The sequence below is a fragment of the Osmerus eperlanus genome, chromosome 21 (assembly GCF_963692335.1).
Source record: "Osmerus eperlanus chromosome 21, fOsmEpe2.1, whole genome shotgun sequence".
Taxonomy (NCBI): Eukaryota; Metazoa; Chordata; class Actinopteri; order Osmeriformes; family Osmeridae; genus Osmerus; species Osmerus eperlanus.
Genome location: NC_085038.1, coordinates 4,143,158 through 4,161,643, shown reverse-complemented (window position 1 = coordinate 4,161,643; position 18,486 = coordinate 4,143,158). Strand labels below are relative to the sequence as shown.

Below are 18,486 nucleotides of genomic sequence, written 5' to 3'. Positions count from 1 at the left end.
TCCCTTTCTCCTCCCATCGCTATGCCAGGATATTTCCTCCCTCCATCTTTTTGTTCCTCCCCCGTTCCTCCGTCTGCTAGCTTGGTTTTCCCCATTCCTCTCTCTCTTTCTCTCCCTCTCTCTCTCTTTCTTCTCTCGCACCTTGCTCCCTCCATCCATCCCTCCATCTCCCCACTCTCTTCCTCCGTCCTTTATCACTCTTTGCCCCTCCCTCCCCCTATTCTTCCCTCCCTCCCCCTATTCTTCCCTCCCTCCCTCCCCCAATTCTTCCCTCCCTCCCCCCATTCTTCCCTCCCTCCCCCCATTCTTCCCTCCCTCCCTCCCCCCATTCTCCACTCCCTCCCCCCCTCCCTCCCTCCCCCTCTCTCACCTCACTGAGGTAGATGAAGAAGGAGCAGGTGGATCCGTCCACACCGTAGTTATTGTAGCAGGAGTCCGACCGCCACATGTCCTTCATCCACTGAGGAGGAAGAGGAGAGACATGAGTGGGTGCACATTAGGACTGGAGAGTTGGGGGGGGGGGGGGTCTAGGCTAGAAGATGGAGAAAAGCAGAACCGTCTGGAAAATCGATGTGGCGGAGGTTACGATATTGGGGGCGGCTGCAGGGAGGGGGTGGGTTGGAGGAGAGCGAGGAAGGGACGGTGGGGTGGGGGGGGGGGGGGGGCATCGTCTAGAAATAACTGCGTTCCATTCGTCTGAGTCTTATTTCCATAGTCTAAAAGTTTCCATCCAGGTTGTTTTGAACAGAGCGGAAGGTTGAGCCAGCCTAGCCACTAAACCCACATGATTGACAGCTGAGGGGGGGGGGGGGGGGGGCTGCACGTACTGGCGTGGGAAAACTCACGACGCGAGCCGGAGCGTTGATTAGAACAGTCAAATAGGTTGGTCGGCATGTCTGACAGCACCGGCATGCTGGATGAATTAGCGCCATTATCAACGGCGTCTCTTCTTTTGCTGTTGGTTTTATATCAGAACGGCTTAGTGACATGACAGTGACTGAAAGAACACAGGATGGAAACTTGATTAGAAGCACAGCCACAGCTGAGACTGCAAACCCCGTAATCACAGAGCTGGCTGGAAGAAAAGAATAGTGAACTGAAGCTCATTTGACTGCCCACATACGAGGCCAGACTTTGATCCCCCTTTCACAACCCCAACTAATCCTCCTTGAACTGTGACCTTTAATCGCCCCCCACAGAACACTTGAGATCAAAATCCCGAGACAATAATCCCATCGCAAACGGCGAGACAAGCAAGGCTTATATGGACCAAACAGAGCTAAACTGGACCAAGCAGAGCTTAACTGGACCGACCTAGGTTTCCCCTCGGTGAAAGTCAATATAGTTCCTGCAGGCCCGGATCAATTACGACAATGTAAATACGGTCTTATTTTTGGGTGAACTTGATTAGTCTCACCCCACCGGGCTGGAACTAGTGGATCAGTCCGATACCTCTGACAAATCAAACGCCCTTCAATTTCTACTGCTCTTTCTATGAGACTGGTGTGTGTCCAGGCGCTGACTGCAGAGGCCAGGCTGGCCTGGTATCGACCTCTCCCAGACACGATGACGTTATCAGAGACAGCTCCACAGCAGAGCAGATGGTGTGTGTGATATGACCACCCTGTCTGCCAGGGTACATAGGTGCACGCACACACACGCCAGTGACAATCAAAGGTCGCGGGCTGTGTGTGTGTGTGTGTGTGTGTCTTTACCTTAATTTTCCCCTCGCAGTGAGGAAAGCCGTCCATGGGGGGAAGTTCACACTTCTCCTGGGCACCGTTCAGGAGGTCTGAGAGAAAAGAGAGAGAAAACAAAGAAGAAGAGTTTAGGTTCCAGCATTCACGGCATACAGGCCAGGTGTGGGGTTCACCAGCACACCCCACATGGGTGCTACCGGGTCCCACACACAGTCCCATTCAGAGATCCAGTCATGCTGTTGCTGATGATACGATAGTGAGCAGCACTCTCTTTCAGCGACACGGACAAGGCCCGGCCGAATACCGTGCTCTCCTCGCAAGTGCTCTCTTTCAAGAAGACAGAGTGCGTCTGTGTGCGTGTCTGGGATCAGCAGCTCCCCAGTCTCAAGTCAAAATCTGAAGTCAGACATGAGCGACAGGAGGGTATTAACCTCGGTGCGTGGTCCACGACAGCTGAGCTAGTCTGGGTTTCACATACGAGCTGGATAAGTATGGGAAGTGTTCAGCCACACGCTGAGCCACCTGAACAGCACCCTTACACCCCAGTCTGGAATAGAAGAGTAGAAGAGATGGAGGAGACGACCTTTTCCCCCTCTTCTTATGTGATATCTCTGGGGAGACTGCCAGAGGAGAGGAAATGCAGCCTCCCATCCATGAGCCCTACAGCCAGCCGCACACACACGCCAGCACAACGCAGCACACACACACAAGCTGCCACACACGGCAAAACACACACTCCGGCGCGCGCACACACACACACACACACACACTAAAGAGATTAGAGCAGACAACAGAAAATGTCTGACAGTTCTAATAAACAGCCTATCTTTTCATCTGTCAGCCAGGAAAGCGCTTGCTCCTGTCCTCATGCACTACGGCAGGGAGACTTGACCCTGTGATGTAATGATGACGAAGGTGGGAGTGGCGAGGCCGTGTCGCTCAATCCCGTCACCCAGATGTTCTCTCCGTTTCAGGAAGACCAGTGGATTAAAGCTGAGCTCAGATGCACAGCGCACCACACAGTGTTAACCTGTGAGGACAAACCCATCTCTTCACAAACGAGCTGCGGGGTCCAGAACAAGAAATGATTATATTTCACTCACACGCACTTGATCGCAATCCATCGCACTCACTCTCTCACACACACACACACACACACACACACAACCGCACTCTAGTTCTTGTCTGTTGAAAACAGCTATGAGGGAGATGAGAAGGAGCCAGCGCCTCTACTCTGTGGACACAGGGTGGTCACGAGACAGCAGACACACAAAGAGCCTCTCTGCCCTGGTTCCCGGGGCAACAGCAGCAGGAGAACAATAGAGAAGGAGATTACAGCCATTTCCAAATGCTAAAGTACAAAGACACGGGGAGAGGATAGTCACAGAACCTTTTCATTACACACACACACACCTGCTCTCTCTACCAAGATGCTACACTAAGATCTCACCAGCCAACAAGCCATGCAGCCAGTCAGTAGTCCAGCTACTGTAGCCAAGCAGCCAAGCAGCCAACCAACCAGCCAGGCAGCAATCCAGTGACAGCTCCTGCTGTTAAGATTCCGACACAAAGACCCGAGGCCCAGTGAGGTGTAAATATGAATGCGTTTGATCAGATGTTTGATCAGATGTTTGATCAGATGGATGTGGTGGCAGCAGGTTGAAGGACATCTTAATGGACGAGGAGTGTGGCACTCCAGAGCTCAGAGCCATGGCCCGCTGTCACGGTAACAGCTGGACACTCTGAGATGAGGACAGGAGCTCACAATAGCACTGTGTCCTCACACACACACACACACACACACTTACTCAAACACACACTCGCACACATACTCGCTCACTCACACACACACACACACACACACACACACACTTATTCGCAGTCCCACATACATTAAGCCGACAGCCATTATGACGTTCCTCAAGAAAAACACAAAATAGCACCATTTGCAACACCTCCAACACAGATAAGGAGAGGAAAAGATTATGTCAATTTAAACCACTTCTCATCTGACAAGATAAGTAGCCCTGTCTCTAACCTAACCACTCTGTGTGTGTGTGTGTGTGTGTGTGTGTGTGTGTGTGTGTGTGTGTGTGCGTGTGTGCGTGTGTGAGCGCATGTCATGACTGACAACCCACAGAATCAAGGTCACAGAATGACCCTCAGGACTTAGCAGCTTGGAAAGAGTCTGCCATCATTCAACGTTGCGTAAGACACCCTGACGTCCACATAATGGCATGCGCTCGGAGGACAGGAGAGTCCTGTCGAGCTGAAGCATGAATCCAGTGACCTCATCTGCAGGTGTGGCCTCACACGTTGGAGATCATAAGCTTGTGATCGAATTCAGATCCACACTCATCAAGCACCCTTACCCAGACGACCGACATAGCAACTTTCTGGACTTAATAGAAGATCTGATTTCCCTTCTCCCTCTACCTCTCTTCATCCATCCCCCACATTCTCTATTTCATCCCCAACTTTCAGAGCACTTTGCTGGAGTGAAAGACGTCCTTGGGCACTTCATCAATAAGGCAGGAGGGGGGGGCTAATGGAGGCTGTACTCTGAGACACTTTCTACCGGTAGATTTTCAGGGAAAGAGGGGGCGGTCCTGTCGGCAAAGGGGTGCAGACTATGTAGCTTTGGGGCAGTGTTGGGAAAGTACAGGAAAGGTGATTATCGTTCGAACATGTGGAGGGGCTTGAGACACGTGCCCTGGGCACGTGTCTCAAGAGGGGAGAAGTCTTCCAGGCCTGGGTCCTGGCTCTTTGGAGGGGAGAGATCTTCCGGGCCTGGGTCCTGGCTCTTTGGAGGGGAGAGATCTTCCAGGCCTGGGTCCTGGCTCTCTGGAGGGGAGAGATCTTCCAGGCCTGGGTCCTGGCTCTTTGGAGGGGAGAGATCTTCCAGGCCTGGGTCCTGGCTCTCTGGAGGGGAGAGATCTTCCAGGCCTGGGTCCTGGCTCTCTGGAGGGGAGAGATCTTCCAGGCCTGGGTCCTGGCTCTCTGGAGGGGAGAGATCTTCCAGGCCTGGGTCCTGGCTCTCTGGAGGGGAGAGGTCTTCCAGGCCTGGGTCCTGGCTCTCTGGAGGGGAGAGATCTTCCGGGCCTGGGTCCTGGCTCTCTGGAGGGGAGAGGTCTTCCAGGCCTGGGTCCTGGCTCTCTGGAGGGGAGAGATCTTCCAGGCCTGGGTCCTGGCTCTCTACAGAGGAACTGATCACTACAACTGAGGAGCGACAGTCCCATGAGGCTGGCAGCAGCCAAAAGCTTTAATTATCTCTGATCATCTGTGATGAATCACTACTCCTACACACACACACACACACACACACACAATCTCCTCTGTTCAGCCAAACAAAATTTAAACAAGCTGGAGTCAAAACATGAAGCATAAACTGCATGGATAGCAGAACTGAGCCCCGAGGGAAGCCAATGGGAACTGAGGAGGAAGGAGGAAATAGCCAATGGGGAGTGAGAAGGAAGGAGGAGGAGCCAATGGGGACTGAGGAGGAAAGAGGAGGAGGGCGGCTTTGAATAACTTTGATTAGGAGATACGACTTCCTCCTCAGACCTTGAAACAACAGAGTACTGCCTGAAGCGTACTGGAGAGGGGAGGCTTGGAGTGCACCAGCTCCAGGAGCAGAGAACGTCAACAAACTCCAGAATTAGCTGAGAAAAAAACCTAGGCCGCATAAGGATCTTCTCCCTTCAAATCTGTGTTTAAAGATGCCGACCTAATCTAGCAGCTATGTGAAGCGAGGCCAAGCTGTTGCGGCCACATTACCAGCATGCTGTTCATGTTTCTCGTTTCCTCAAGACTGCTAACCCTAAATCCTTGTTACAACAAAAGCCAAATGTCTGTTTGAATATGGCAAGTGGACACAGCCTGGTTTCCACTCCCCCAGGACGTGGGACGTGGCTGCCTGCTTCAGACAAAGACAGAGAGAGAGAGACACAGACAGAGAGAAAGACAGAGAGAGAGAGACACACAGACAGAGAGAGAGAGAGAGACAGAGAGAAAGACAGAGAGAGCGAGAGACACACAGACAGAGAGAGACACAGAGAGATGGGAGAGGAGGAGAGGAATGAGGGGTGGGCAGAGAAAGAGAGAGATGGATATAGAGTGAGACAGAGAAACAGATAGAGTTACAGGGAAACGGAACAGAGCACATGGATTGGGCAGTGGCCTGAAGTCTTCAGATGTTGTTTCAACCCATTTTTCCCAGGCATTGTTCCTGAATGAATAAGACATGTGTGGAGTGTATGAGATAGTGAGTGTGGGTGTGGGTGTGTGTATGTATGAGATAGTGATAGTGTGTGTGTGTATATGAGATAGTGAGTGTGTGGGTGTGTATGCGATAGTGTGTGTGTGTATGAGTTAGCGAGTGTGTGTGTGTGTATGAGTTAGCGAGTGTGTGTGTGTGTATGAAATAGTGAGTGTGTGTGTGTGTGTGTGTGTGTGTGTGTGTGTGTGTGTGTGTGTGTGAGATAGTGAGTGTGTGTGTGTGTGTATGTGTGTGTGCGTGTGTGGCAGCGTGGTACTATGAGGTGACAACATCACGTAGTTTCCTTCATGCACAGCGTGCTGATGTGCTTACATGTACACGTACAAATGGGGCCTGCTTTTCATAACAGAAGAGGTCTCCGGGGACGCCAGAGTTTCGCAGAGGAGAGAGGGGGAAAACAACCACTTCGCCTGAAGCTTCCCAGCAGATGCTGAGCTGGCTGCGACACTGGGTCTGAGTTCTGCAGGACGCCAGCAACAACGGCTCGTGTCAGGAACAGGCGTCGCCATCCCGTGGGCCGCGCAGGTGCACGCAGGGGGGGGGGGGGTTTGGAAAGTGTTTTCTTCTCCTGATTTGTCAAAGCCGACCAACTGTCGTTTGGATAGGCACGTCTCGAAATGGCCAGACTAGGAACCTGACAAGGGTTTGAAACTGTTTGTGGTGCTGTAGCAGTCTAACAGGCTGCATCTGGAATCTGCCTAGACTGCTGGGAGGAGGAAGAGGAGGAAGGAGAAAGAAGGAGGGATATGAGACAGCAGTAGTGCTTGCTCTCGGGGTGGTGTGAAGGTGCCAGCGCAAATACACATTACAAATAGTCCTCATCAATGACGCATCATTTTTGAAAAGAAATAGCAAATATATTTTTCAAACCTTCTAGAAACTTTCTTTTAAAAACATTGTTTTTTTAAGTTCAGTTGGGGACAATTTTGCACTTCAGGACGGTACTGGGACAGTGAGGAAAAAAAGTTAGTTGCGAGCCCTGGGTACAGGGTTCCTATTTTACTATGTTCCAGGTTTCCATTTTCTCAACAATCCTTACGTCCTGAACTGCTGCTGTAGTTGTGCAGTAAGAAGCAGTGCAGGCTGTACATCATCCATCATACAACATCAAGAAACTGTGTCTTGAGGCCCCCTGCCTGTTCAGCCAGCCCTGCTCCAGCCCGGACTCGTTCCCCTCAGAGACATGCTGACAGCTCCACACTGCAGGGTCGTCTGCCACACAAGCTGAGAGGGCAAAGGTCACCATGGACGCTGAGCCGTGCCACGGATTAGCAGAGGTGACGAAGACCGTGGAAAGACACATCTGGTCCTGTCGAGATCTCACAGTGGGGGCAGGAAAAACGTGTGTGTGTGTGTGGGGGGGGGGGGGGGGGGGAGTTAGGGTAAAGCTGAAAACAGCAACTCACTTGCCATGTTGCTATGATACCCTGGTAGTTGTGGGGTGAACACATCTCTTTTAACACACTGACTGTCGGGGCCTCAGCTGGCGTTCACGTCAAAGGAAATGAGCTTGGTGGGAGTGCCCTGTTGATTGCTGTGGACAGCCTTCAAGACTGAGGGGAAGGGGGCTGTCGAGGAAAGCAAGTGGTAGACTAAGGCGATCTAGACGTGTGGCACAGAGCGGATTCAGGGCAGTGGGAAGCTGTGAAGATTGAAAGTGTTCGGTTTGTTCACGAGGGCCCGTCAGATTGAGTTGTGTCCGTGGATGCTGCATGTGTGTTTGGCAGCAGGCAGCATCTCTCCACACCTGATTAGTATTGATTGGGGACTCGGAGCACTCCCAGAGAAAAAGCTTTGTCCGGTGAAACCGTAATGGACACCACAAATTCTATTTAGACCAAACAAACAGCTCCCACTAATTGTGTGGGTCACATGCTGCAGAACTACTTAGAAACTCAGAGAAGTAAAACATGTCATGGGTGTCATGTCTGCTGAATAACGCTTATTCAGGTGAGTTGGTAAGTATTTGTACGTCTTTTTGTACATGCAATCATGCCCTCCCCACGTCCGTTTCCGACCCGAGACCTCCCCTGCACCCCTGCACTCCTGCTCTGCATTCTCCCTCTTCGAGAGGTTCATCTCAGACAATAGCCGTCAGTTTGAGTGGGATTGTTTACAGTGTTATGACAGGCTTGACTGAGGTGTGATGCATTATGGTCTCCCCTTTGTTCTGTGACTTTTTATTTGTCTTGTGGGCGTCATTGGAAGCCTCAAGCCTGGGACACACTGACAGACCTGACAGACCAGACAGACAGACAGACAGACAGACAGACAGACAGACAGACAGACACAGACAGACACAGACAGACACAGACAGACACAGACAGACACAGACAGACACAGACACACACAGACACAACAGACACACACAGACACACACAGACACACACAGACACACACAGACACACACAGACACACACAGACACACACAGACACACACAGACAGACACAGACAGACACAGACAGACAGACAGAGAGAGAGAGAGAGAGAGAGAGAGGAGAGAGAGAGAGAGAGAGAGAGAGAGAGAGAGAGAGAGAGAGAGAGAGACAGACAGACAGACAGACAGAGAGACAGGCCATTCTGGGCTGAAATGGGCCCTTCTGCTCGCTGGTTCCTGCGGACACAGCTTCTCTTTTCTCTCTACAAATCACACCGCCAGGCAAACGGGCCTGCCAAGAGCAACATCAACACCTTTCAACAGTGTCTGGGGGTGGGGGTGGGGGGGGGGGGGGTGGAGGAATGGAGGAGAGAGAAGAGGGGGAAGGGGGGGAAGGGGGAGAAAGCTCCCGCCAGGCCAATCTCAGAAGCCCAGAACCAGGTCTTTCATCCCATTACAGCCCCTCCATGAGCCTGATTACATTTCAACACTGGGATCGCGCTCTGGAGGATCACGCCGCGAAGGCCGTGATTGGTCACATTGACAGGGAACAGACACACAAATGTCCACACCAAGGTCGGGAAGAAACACTACAGCACCCCCGCCTCTGCCTCCCCCCGCCTCTGCCTCTGCCTCCCCCCGCCTCTGCCTCCCCCCGCCTCTGCCTCCCCCCGCCTCTGCCTCCCCCTGCCTCTGCCTCCCCCCGCCTCTGCCTCCCCCCGCCTCTGCCTCCCCCCGCCTCTGCCTCTGCATCCCCCCGCCTCTGCCTCCCCCCGCCACTGCCTCCCAGCCTCCCTCACAGAAAGGCGTCCAGATTGAGTTGTTGTGTGCTGGGGAGGACCTATGTGTCTCTGCCCAGCAGACTGATGACAGAGCCAGATGGCAGAGGCCGATACAGTAGCATAGGCTGATAGCAGGGCCAAACAGAAAAGCAGATCAGAGGCTAATGGCTGATAGCAGAGGCCGATAGCAGAGGCCGATATAGACGACGCTGATAGCAGAGCGGAGTAGAGGCTGACAGTAGAGGCTGCAGGCACCATGGATGTCTCCTAAGGTGGTACTGCCCTCCACTCCCTCAGTGATTCAGGAAGGACACCAGCGCTAAAGGTCAGGCTAACATTTCAGCTTACATTCTGACAATTGTGCACGTGGTGAAATGACTTCATGACTAAAGATAGTCAAATGGATTCAAATAAAATATGTACTGGATGTTTATCTAATTTCCTTAGTTTCCTTAGTAAAACTGAACTACAACCTCAACTCTGATACACACTGATACACACCAGTATGTGCAGATCAGATAAAACATTTACATCAAGTCAATAAAGTTCCTGGGACTGGGATGTGAGTGTCTCTGACTCCCCAGGCCAGACCCCAAAGGGGCCCTAGGGAGAAGGACTCGGGTCTGTACGATCCAGCAGCCAGAAAGACCAACATCCCCATCTGCTCCATCTACACAGCAGTCGCTCCGAAGCCAGGCGTGTTCCCTTCACTGTCCAGATACTATCTGTGTAATTGCTTCCAGCCCGTGGAGCGTGGGCCCGGCCAGGGCTGCCGGCTGCCACGCTGGGCTGTCATGCTGGGCAGGACACCGCGCTCTGCTCTGATGGGGCCATTAGCAGACTGACTTAACAAGGGGAGAGGGAGGAACCAGACACGAGTGTTCAAAAATTGCCTCCTCGGAAGAGCTTTGACGTTTTCAAGAAAGGAGGAGGGGGGGGGGGGGATTTGCAGAATGCGTGAGACAAGACAAACTCTAAGGGAAGTGACGATGGTTGCAGAACACACAGACCACAGAGCGACCCTGACAGGCCAGACACCCCGTCCTGCTCATGCTCCAATGAGAGAGAGCAGAGAGAGGAGAGAGAGCAGAGAGGAGAGAGAGAGCAGAGAGAGGAGAGAGAGCAGAGAGGAGAGAGAGAGCAGAGAGAGGAGAGAGAGCAGAGAGGAGAGAGAGCAGAGAGGAGAGAGAGCAGAGAGGAGAGAGAGCAGAGAGGAGAGAGAGCAGAGAGAGGAGAGAGAGCAGAGAGAGGAGAGAGAGCAGAGAGAGGAGAGAGAGCAGAGAGGAGAGAGAGCAAAGAGGGGAGAGAGAGCAGAGAGGAGAGAGAGCAGAGAGAGAGCAGAGAGAGAGGAGAGAGAGCAGAGAGGAGAGAGAGCAGAGAGGAGAGAGAGCAGAGAGAGGAGAGAGAGCAGAGAGAGGAGAGAGAGCAGAGAGGAGAGAGAGCAGAGAGAGGAGAGAGAGCAGAGAGAGGAGAGAGAGCAGAGAGGAGAGAGAGCAGAGGAGAGAGAGCAGAGAGAGGAGAGAAAGCAGAGAGGAGAGAGAGCAAAGAGGGGAGAGAGAGCAGAGAGGAGAGAGCAGAGAGAGAGCAGAGAGAGAGGAGAGAGAGCAGAGAGGAGAGAGAGTAGAGAGAGAGGAGAGAGAGCAGAGAGAGAGCAGAGAGCAGAGAGGAGAGAGAGCAGACAGGAGAGAGAGCAGAGAGAGGAGAGAGAGCAGAGAGAGGAGAGAGAGCAGAGGAGAGAGAGCAGAGAGAGGAGAGAGAGCAGAGAGAGCAGAGAGAGAGCAGAAAGAGGAGAGAGAGAGGAGAGAGAGCAGAGAGGAGAGAGAGAGCAGAGAGAGGAGAGAGAGCAGAGAGGAGAGAGAGCAGATAGGAGAGAGAGATCAGAGAGAGGAGAGAGCAGAGAGAGAGCAGAGAGAGGATAGAGAGCAGAGAGAGGAGAGAGAGCAGAGAGGAGAGAGAGCAGAGAGAGGAGAGAGAGCAGAGAGGCAGATCTGCTAATCAAGAATCCAGGACGTGCTCACATTGCGCAGAATAAACCCTCCTCTGTGCTGCTCCAACTTTATAACTCAATCGTCGTAATCTCATTTTGTTGACTTTCCAGCACCACATAGGGGCTCCATTTAAATCACTAAATACCTCACCAACTACTGAAAGAGAGACCCTGGACAAACACTTCATTTTCACAGCTAGCAAATTCATCAAGTTAAAACTGCCTGGATAATCAATGATACCCAACAGAAGGTCCGCTCTGAGTGAATGGGGTTGTTTGTTCAAAGCCGTGTGATGGATCGGACGTGGAGCTACGGGGAATTTAGTTAAGGTAGAGCCGACAGACATTTCATCCTGGAAATGTTACCACAGCTGGGGAAAAAACATTTTTCATTTACAATGAAGTGTTTCCTTCAACTCTGGTGTGGAACAGCCCACACAGTATGGTATCAGAGTCTGGACTTGAGGGGAGAACCTTAGACTGAGCATGTCGGGATTACTACATTTACATTTAGTCATTTAGCAGACGCTCTTATCCAGAGCGACTTAACTCATCTCCCCCGCCCTCTCTGGGGGCTTCCGAAATTCCCTTGAAACCCTCTCAACCTGTCAGCGTACTGTATTTGATAGATCAATGGGTTGAATCCAAAAAGAAAATGCAGCGGCCGTCTGTTCTAGCGTTGACAGGAGAACGCCACTCACCGGCCACGTTGACCTTCCCTGCGTTGGTGGCGCTGGGGGTGGCCGTGCTGGTGCCCGACGTCAGGTTGGCGCCCGTGCCGTTGTAGATGTTGTCCACCTTGGACTCCAGCTTGCCGAGTCGCAGCATGATGTTGTCCAGCAACACGGCCAGGGTCTTCTTCAGATCTGCACCACAGGAAGCAGCAAACAGTAGAGTTAGCGGGCATGCTCCGCCAAGAGGACAACTGGGGTGACTCGACCTTGTTTTGGGGGTTTTTAGGCCTTTGTACATCTAAAAGGGATGTTCTTCAGATTTACAGACAAGAGGATACAGAAGAAGAACAGGGAAGAACCGTGGTCAGAGATGGGCATAGCCAACTGGAATTCACTTTGTTTCGACCTCTTAATATGCAGCAAAGTCAGTTCCATTGAAAGAAACTCTTGGCGGTTTTAAGAGCACAAACAATATTCTGTCTGGGTTGCGGTAAATAAAGGCGCAAAATATTAAAGGCTTACTGTCGTTTACTAAAGAACGGTAAGGAGGGAGAATAATACAGTCTACACAAGCAGTGTAATGTGCCTGAAAAACCTCCAGGAATTTTGCCTGGGGAAAAGAGCTTCCTATTTTTATCATCATAACCGGACTGATCAATATATCATTATGGTGTGACTAAGTTTCCTCCACAGAGACAGCAGGCTCGTCTTTCTCTAGAGATAGAAGGGAAGCAGAGAACCGGGGCGTTCCAGCCCAACATTAAGTCATCGGATTTCAGGCTCCCAGCTAGGGATTCATCTAAATGCAAAACCGAACTGCAGTGTCTTTGAATGTGACCTTGGTGGTTCATTGGGGTCTGTGGGCATGTGCTTACCCCAGAACCTGGGCAACAGTGTGGGGAGCAGGCAGGACACTGTGAAGCACACACACAGGGCTGGCATTCGCAATGACATCATCACTGTTCTGATACCATTTAAGGACAAGCCGGCCAAGCAGGAGATGGCATTTTTGCACACATTCCTTAATGGAATCCATCTATAACCTACAGCAAACATTATGACATTTAGCTTAAAACAGAAAAATATATTAAGCCACTACAGCTACTGCCAGTACTGTAGGAAATTGAAACTGTACAAAACCTTGTCTGGGTAAAGAACCTTTTAATGTGCATTGAGGACCTTGAGCACTTTTTTTTTGGACAGCACAGTAATGGAAAATGTATGTCTCCATTATTACTAAAGTAGGTCAGATTTGGCCTGAGGGCCTTTAGGTGTAAAGTAATAACAAGCCCTCAGCAACTTGACAGTTTTAGTAGCTGAACCCAACACATAAGGAATTCTAGAATCATCTTTAATATTTTAGCATCGTCATCGATCATGAGACAGAGAATAATTAAGGGAGACAGAGAGAGACAGAGAGAGACAGAGAGAGACAGAGACAGAGACAGAGACAGAGAGAGAGAGAGAGAGAGAGAGAGAGAGAGAGAGAGAGAGAGAGAGAGAGATAAAGAGAGAGGAGGGCTTCTGTTTTGTAGGTGGGCTTGGCAGCAGAAGCAGATGCCCACAGCCAGCGTTGGACGACAAGGAACCAATCAACTGGAGAGTGAGAGTGGCCGCCTTGCCAAGGCATCCGACTAAACATAATTGGAGACAATGGAATGTGCCCACGCAGACCAGAAGGCTCAGCGTCGGAGCGAGCTACCTCCCATCTTGATATGAGCATGAGCAGGACGGCTGTCTTTACTTCCTGGTCCAACCTTCCAGTAATGAACTGTGCTCAACCAATATGGTAAGCTGGGTCACCAGTCACTATCAATGAACCGGAATAACGTCCACACAGATGGAATGTGATACCTCAGGAAACGATGAACTGCACTGCAGCAGGCTGAATAGCCTGCACTATGTTTACAACGAATGAGGAATGAAATGATGCTTGCGGTGTCTGACTCATTCGATAATACAGACCAGCCATGTCTGAGGGATGCTTAGAGTGACTCATCCTATCAGCAATTGCCTCCAATACATATGGCCTCAGAGGCCTCGAGACAAATGATACGCCCCTCATAGCTCTGACCCCCTTGATCAGCCAAGCATGCTCGCTTCTTTCAAAAGGGGGATCAGCCAACAAACAAGTAGCCTGTTCTACTAATTGCTGTCTAAATATTTCCAGCAAGCAGACAAAACAGTCAAAGCAAACAGAACGGCAGAGTGAACTAATCGTCTCAAACTAATTTACACTGGTAACATAACAAATCAGTTCAGATTATTGAGCTTGTTTTCCTAAAGTAGGTCAACATCAATGAAATACAAAAACTAATATATATATATCTTAAAAGAACACACATACAAGCTTGTTTGAGGCAGCAAAGCTATATAACGCTCAGCGGGAAAAATAAGCAAATGATTATCCTTCATTTGTTGATAATGGGAACGCAAATCCAGCAGGACTTTAATTTGTCCGACTGACAGATGGGATGTTCTGATCTACTTCCATATTCCCATGAATGTGAGTGCTCTATGCTGACCTGGAGAGGCTAAACATGACCGTGGTGAAGAAGACCTCTGGATCCATCTCACACGCCATATCAGACACCTGGGCCAGGAGTTAGGATTATAACTGGGATTTACACGCTACATTCATGCTATCAACATCATGAGACCAATTTGCTCTCGTTCCTCAGCGTTCTGCATGCCAGGATAACAGACCGAGACAACATCCCCACGCACATACCCTCTTTGTGGTAAGATTTCTTTCGCAGTGATTCAATAAGAAGGCTTGCAAATGATGTTGGTATCTGACCATGTTCGTGTTAAATATCGGCTGTCACTGTGGAACGAGCTTCACAATCTAAAATGGAGTTCAAGAAGTTGTACACTGCACACAAAAAAGGACCTAGGGGTGAGGAGAAGGAAGTCCCAGCATGCATTTACATTTACATTTAGTCATTTAGCAGACGCTCTTATCCAGAGCGACTTACAGTAAGTACAGGGACATTCCCCCGAGGCAAGTAGGGTGAAGTGCCTTGCCCAAGGACACAACGTCATTTTGGCACAGCAGGGAATCGAACTAGCAACCTTCTGATTACTAGCCCGATTCCCTAACCGCTCAGCCACCTGACTCCCTGTGATCCATCCCTTGCCCCTCTCCTCCATCCTGGTAGTAACCCAGACCCTGTCATCCCCACAGGGCCCTGGCCTGACAACACATTCCACCTGTCCCTGTCATGAAGGTGGGTAACCTCACACCTGCCCGTTACTACAACAGTAGCATTGTTCATCGAGTGTTTCAGGTGACAACAAACCCAGCAGCCAAAACGTCCCACTATGTCTGTTCCGTGTCTGGAAGATTTGAGAAAGATCAGATGACATTCCGGTATATGACATACCGGACGAACCGGTATTACAACACAGCATCAGTGACCCTTGAAGGCCGGGGGCAGGGAGCTGGGGCAGGAAACATACCAAGCTGTTCCAAGAAACTGTTCCGTCTCCACGAAAATTGTGTGACAACAAGTTCAGGTTCTCGGTTGCTAAGAATCAGAATCAGGTTTATTCGCCATGTATGTTATACAAACACGGAATTTACTGTTGCAGGGAGGTGCAAAACACTAAACATATACGAATCTGATGACTGGAGAGGACGTAAAGTGGTACTAGCAAAGTTAGAGGCATGAAGGTCCGAGGACAGAATTGACCGTGAATAGAGGAAAAACGAAGATGCCATAATAGCCAACAGATGTTTGTCATCCACTCAGGCTGATAACAACCGGTCTAAACATTATCGTCTACAGTACACAGTATAGGTTACTGCAGGATCTACAGAATGAAAATTCAAAATAAAATGAGCCTATAACGTACACAACCCTACTAATAAGACACTGTCTGATCCACTGGTTGTGTTTAACATAAGCAAATACGAAATCCATGATTTCTCCCACACAGGTACACACCATATCTCTAGGCTAATGGCAGGGCTGCACACTACTCAGTGATGCCGCACACTGCCTCCACAGACCTGAACTTTGAGCAGCGTGCTGTCACAGAGAGGTAAGATATGCCTTTATCCCCTGCTAAAGCATCCAGCCAAGCCATGATTAAATCTGCACCAAAGAAAGGCAGGAATTGAGTGAGGGGAAAAATCAGGAAAGAACCAGAATGTCAAGTCCTCGCTTTGCATATTCACTAAGCTACTGGAAAAGGGGTCGACCTGACAGGACTAAAAATAGTCATGCACTCCTTAAAAAACGTTTTCCTCCGATTGTAGACATTATTTCATCAACCTTGCATTGCTTCTCTATAAACAGTGTACGGTTATGGTTGCAGTCTTGACATTTTACTTCAGCAAGCCCTTCTTCCAGGTTAGAAAATGATCCGTTCAGAAGGAACAAACAGCACTGAATGCACCACATAGAACAGCCTTGCTCTTTTCATAACTGGATACAATATGTCACTGGGCTTGCACTGAGAGCTAAAGCAGATGGTGTAATTCCTCTTAAATGCATTTGTAACAACAAATTCCCATCTGGAGACGAAGCATTAAAACTACAAAGTAATTCTTTCTGTCAGTTTATTTATTTTTAAAATAATCAAGACACAGGATGGACTCCCCATGAACTGTCTGACTTAGAGGAGGGTCTTGCTACAGCTTCAGGCCTCTAATGGATGACGAAAATGGGTTACATGGCAGTAAACTGGTAACACAGCTACTGTTTCGGTAAACCATGAGTATCTGGTAAATGCAACAGGGTTCGGTCTAACATCATTCTAACCAACGTGCATCACCAAGGTCTGTCAGATGCACTCCTATCTGCACAGAGCATCTGCATTAGGGTCGCCACGACTACACTAGACACGGCTGCAACAGAGAAGCCTCCAGAATACTGTTTGCACTAAACCAATTTCATGCTTCTCTACAGATAATTACTCTCATGGTTTGGGACCTTAAGTAATTACATTTAGCTAATTATATCATAATACAGATCTGGGATAGAGGCTGGGATTTCTCTAAACCATTTAACAAAGGATTTCAGGTCATTAGTGAAGGTGGGAGTGTGCTGGCCCGTTTCAGACAGTTAGAGGAAAAAAGGAAAAAGAAAAATGGGTTTCTCAATGTAGTATGGCGTCTCTGAACCCACCGAGCATACATTTCTTACGTGAAGCTTAAGGGGAACATGAGTAGCTAAATGCTGCTGGTTTTGTCCTGTAAACAAAGAGCTGTGGAGGGTCAGGGGAGTAGAGGAGGGGGAACAGAACGACAGTTGGTGTCCGAGTGATTGCGTGGTCGGGTCGGAGAAACCCCTTGTTGAAAGACAGATCATATTAGTCTTTGGCTTTTCCCAGCCCGGGAGTCACAGAAGGCCAGCGTGTAATAGGCTAGCCTCTCGCCTTTATCTTGTTGCTTTGCTGCACATTAGAGAGCAATCAATTTTAATCTCCAAGTTTCTAATGAAGCTTCTCATTGAACCAAACGGGTCTGTTAATGGCATGAATAAGTTATTGATGTTTTTAAGTCGCCGGGTGCTACCAAGATTATGGAGAAATACAGCCGCAGCTTTGTTCATGTTCAGTTCAGGTCTGCAGCAGAGATGACCCTCCTGACCCTGATCATTGGGTGTGCTCAAGCCTTCGGCGAGAGCACAACCTTTGTTCTCTCACGTATATATTATTATTATTATTATTTTTATTTATTTTTGCCCCCCTAAAACTCAGTCAATATTTGGCCTACATAGACAACGTAGGTGTCAAAAGTTTCGTCTTGGTAGCGATTGAGTTGCTTCTATTGGAATTTACGTTCCGTTGCATGGTTTAGGCTGAAGTTAAGTTTTTGTGGCGAAAAGTGAAGCTAACGGTGGCTAATTTGCTAGCCACAGTCACTGACGTTACTAACGTCACTACGTCACTAACGTCACGAAAACACGCATGACTACCTTTGGCAGAACATTCGTTTCGCATCTGTTAACTTGGGGGATAGCTAGGCTAACTATAGCTTTACTGCAAGGCAGCTGCAGAAACGCCACAAGCAAAGAGGCCAGGGTGATAACTATTTACTCATTTTACTTTGTGATATGACACACAATTGTGATGTGTAATGTACAGTATAAGCTGATATTATTAAGGAAGTACATCTACTTTCGGAAACAGTAGTCTACTATTTCACTGAAGTATTAGCATCATGACATTAGCCTGTGTTGCCCGGGCAACACATACTACAGTGGTCTATGATGTAGCGTTATCTGTTTTCAATCGTTAAAATAAACATTCCTCACAAATACATTTTCGTTGTAGGATTTATTTTGACATTAGTAAACGATTTGTTGGTGAAATTACCATTACCTGTGGTTTCAAACCAGTGTAGCTCACTGCAACGCTGTAGCTTACGCGAGACACACGACAAAAACATCTAACTTACACAGCTGTTTAGGAAGTCAAACGGCGACAGAACATGTTCGGCACTCCCCTTACTTAAATCAAAAGTCTATCTAACTACTAACCTGAACTTCATTGCCACAGCCTAAACGTTGTCAATCTGTTCATGAAAATAATTAATTTCAGCCTAAACCGTACAACGGAACGTTACATCCAATTCAACCAACGCAATCGCTACAGTACCAAGACGAACACAGCAGTAGTCTAGTACTGTACCGTAGTACAATTTACCGGGGCAGCTTCTCCACACAGGGCTATAT

At 49.3% G+C, this 18,486-nt stretch overlaps 1 protein-coding gene across 1 annotated transcript in view; it reads right to left on the bottom strand.

Annotated features, from left to right (window-relative positions):
* The window catches only part of LOC134007951 (alpha-1,6-mannosylglycoprotein 6-beta-N-acetylglucosaminyltransferase A-like), a 63,431-nt gene that overhangs the window by 33,325 nt on the left and 11,620 nt on the right, over nt 1-18,486 (bottom strand). The window contains 3 exon segments of the mRNA XM_062447719.1: nt 371-460; nt 1,716-1,792; nt 11,828-11,992. Coding sequence (XP_062303703.1) covers nt 371-460; nt 1,716-1,792; nt 11,828-11,992 — 332 coding nt within the window.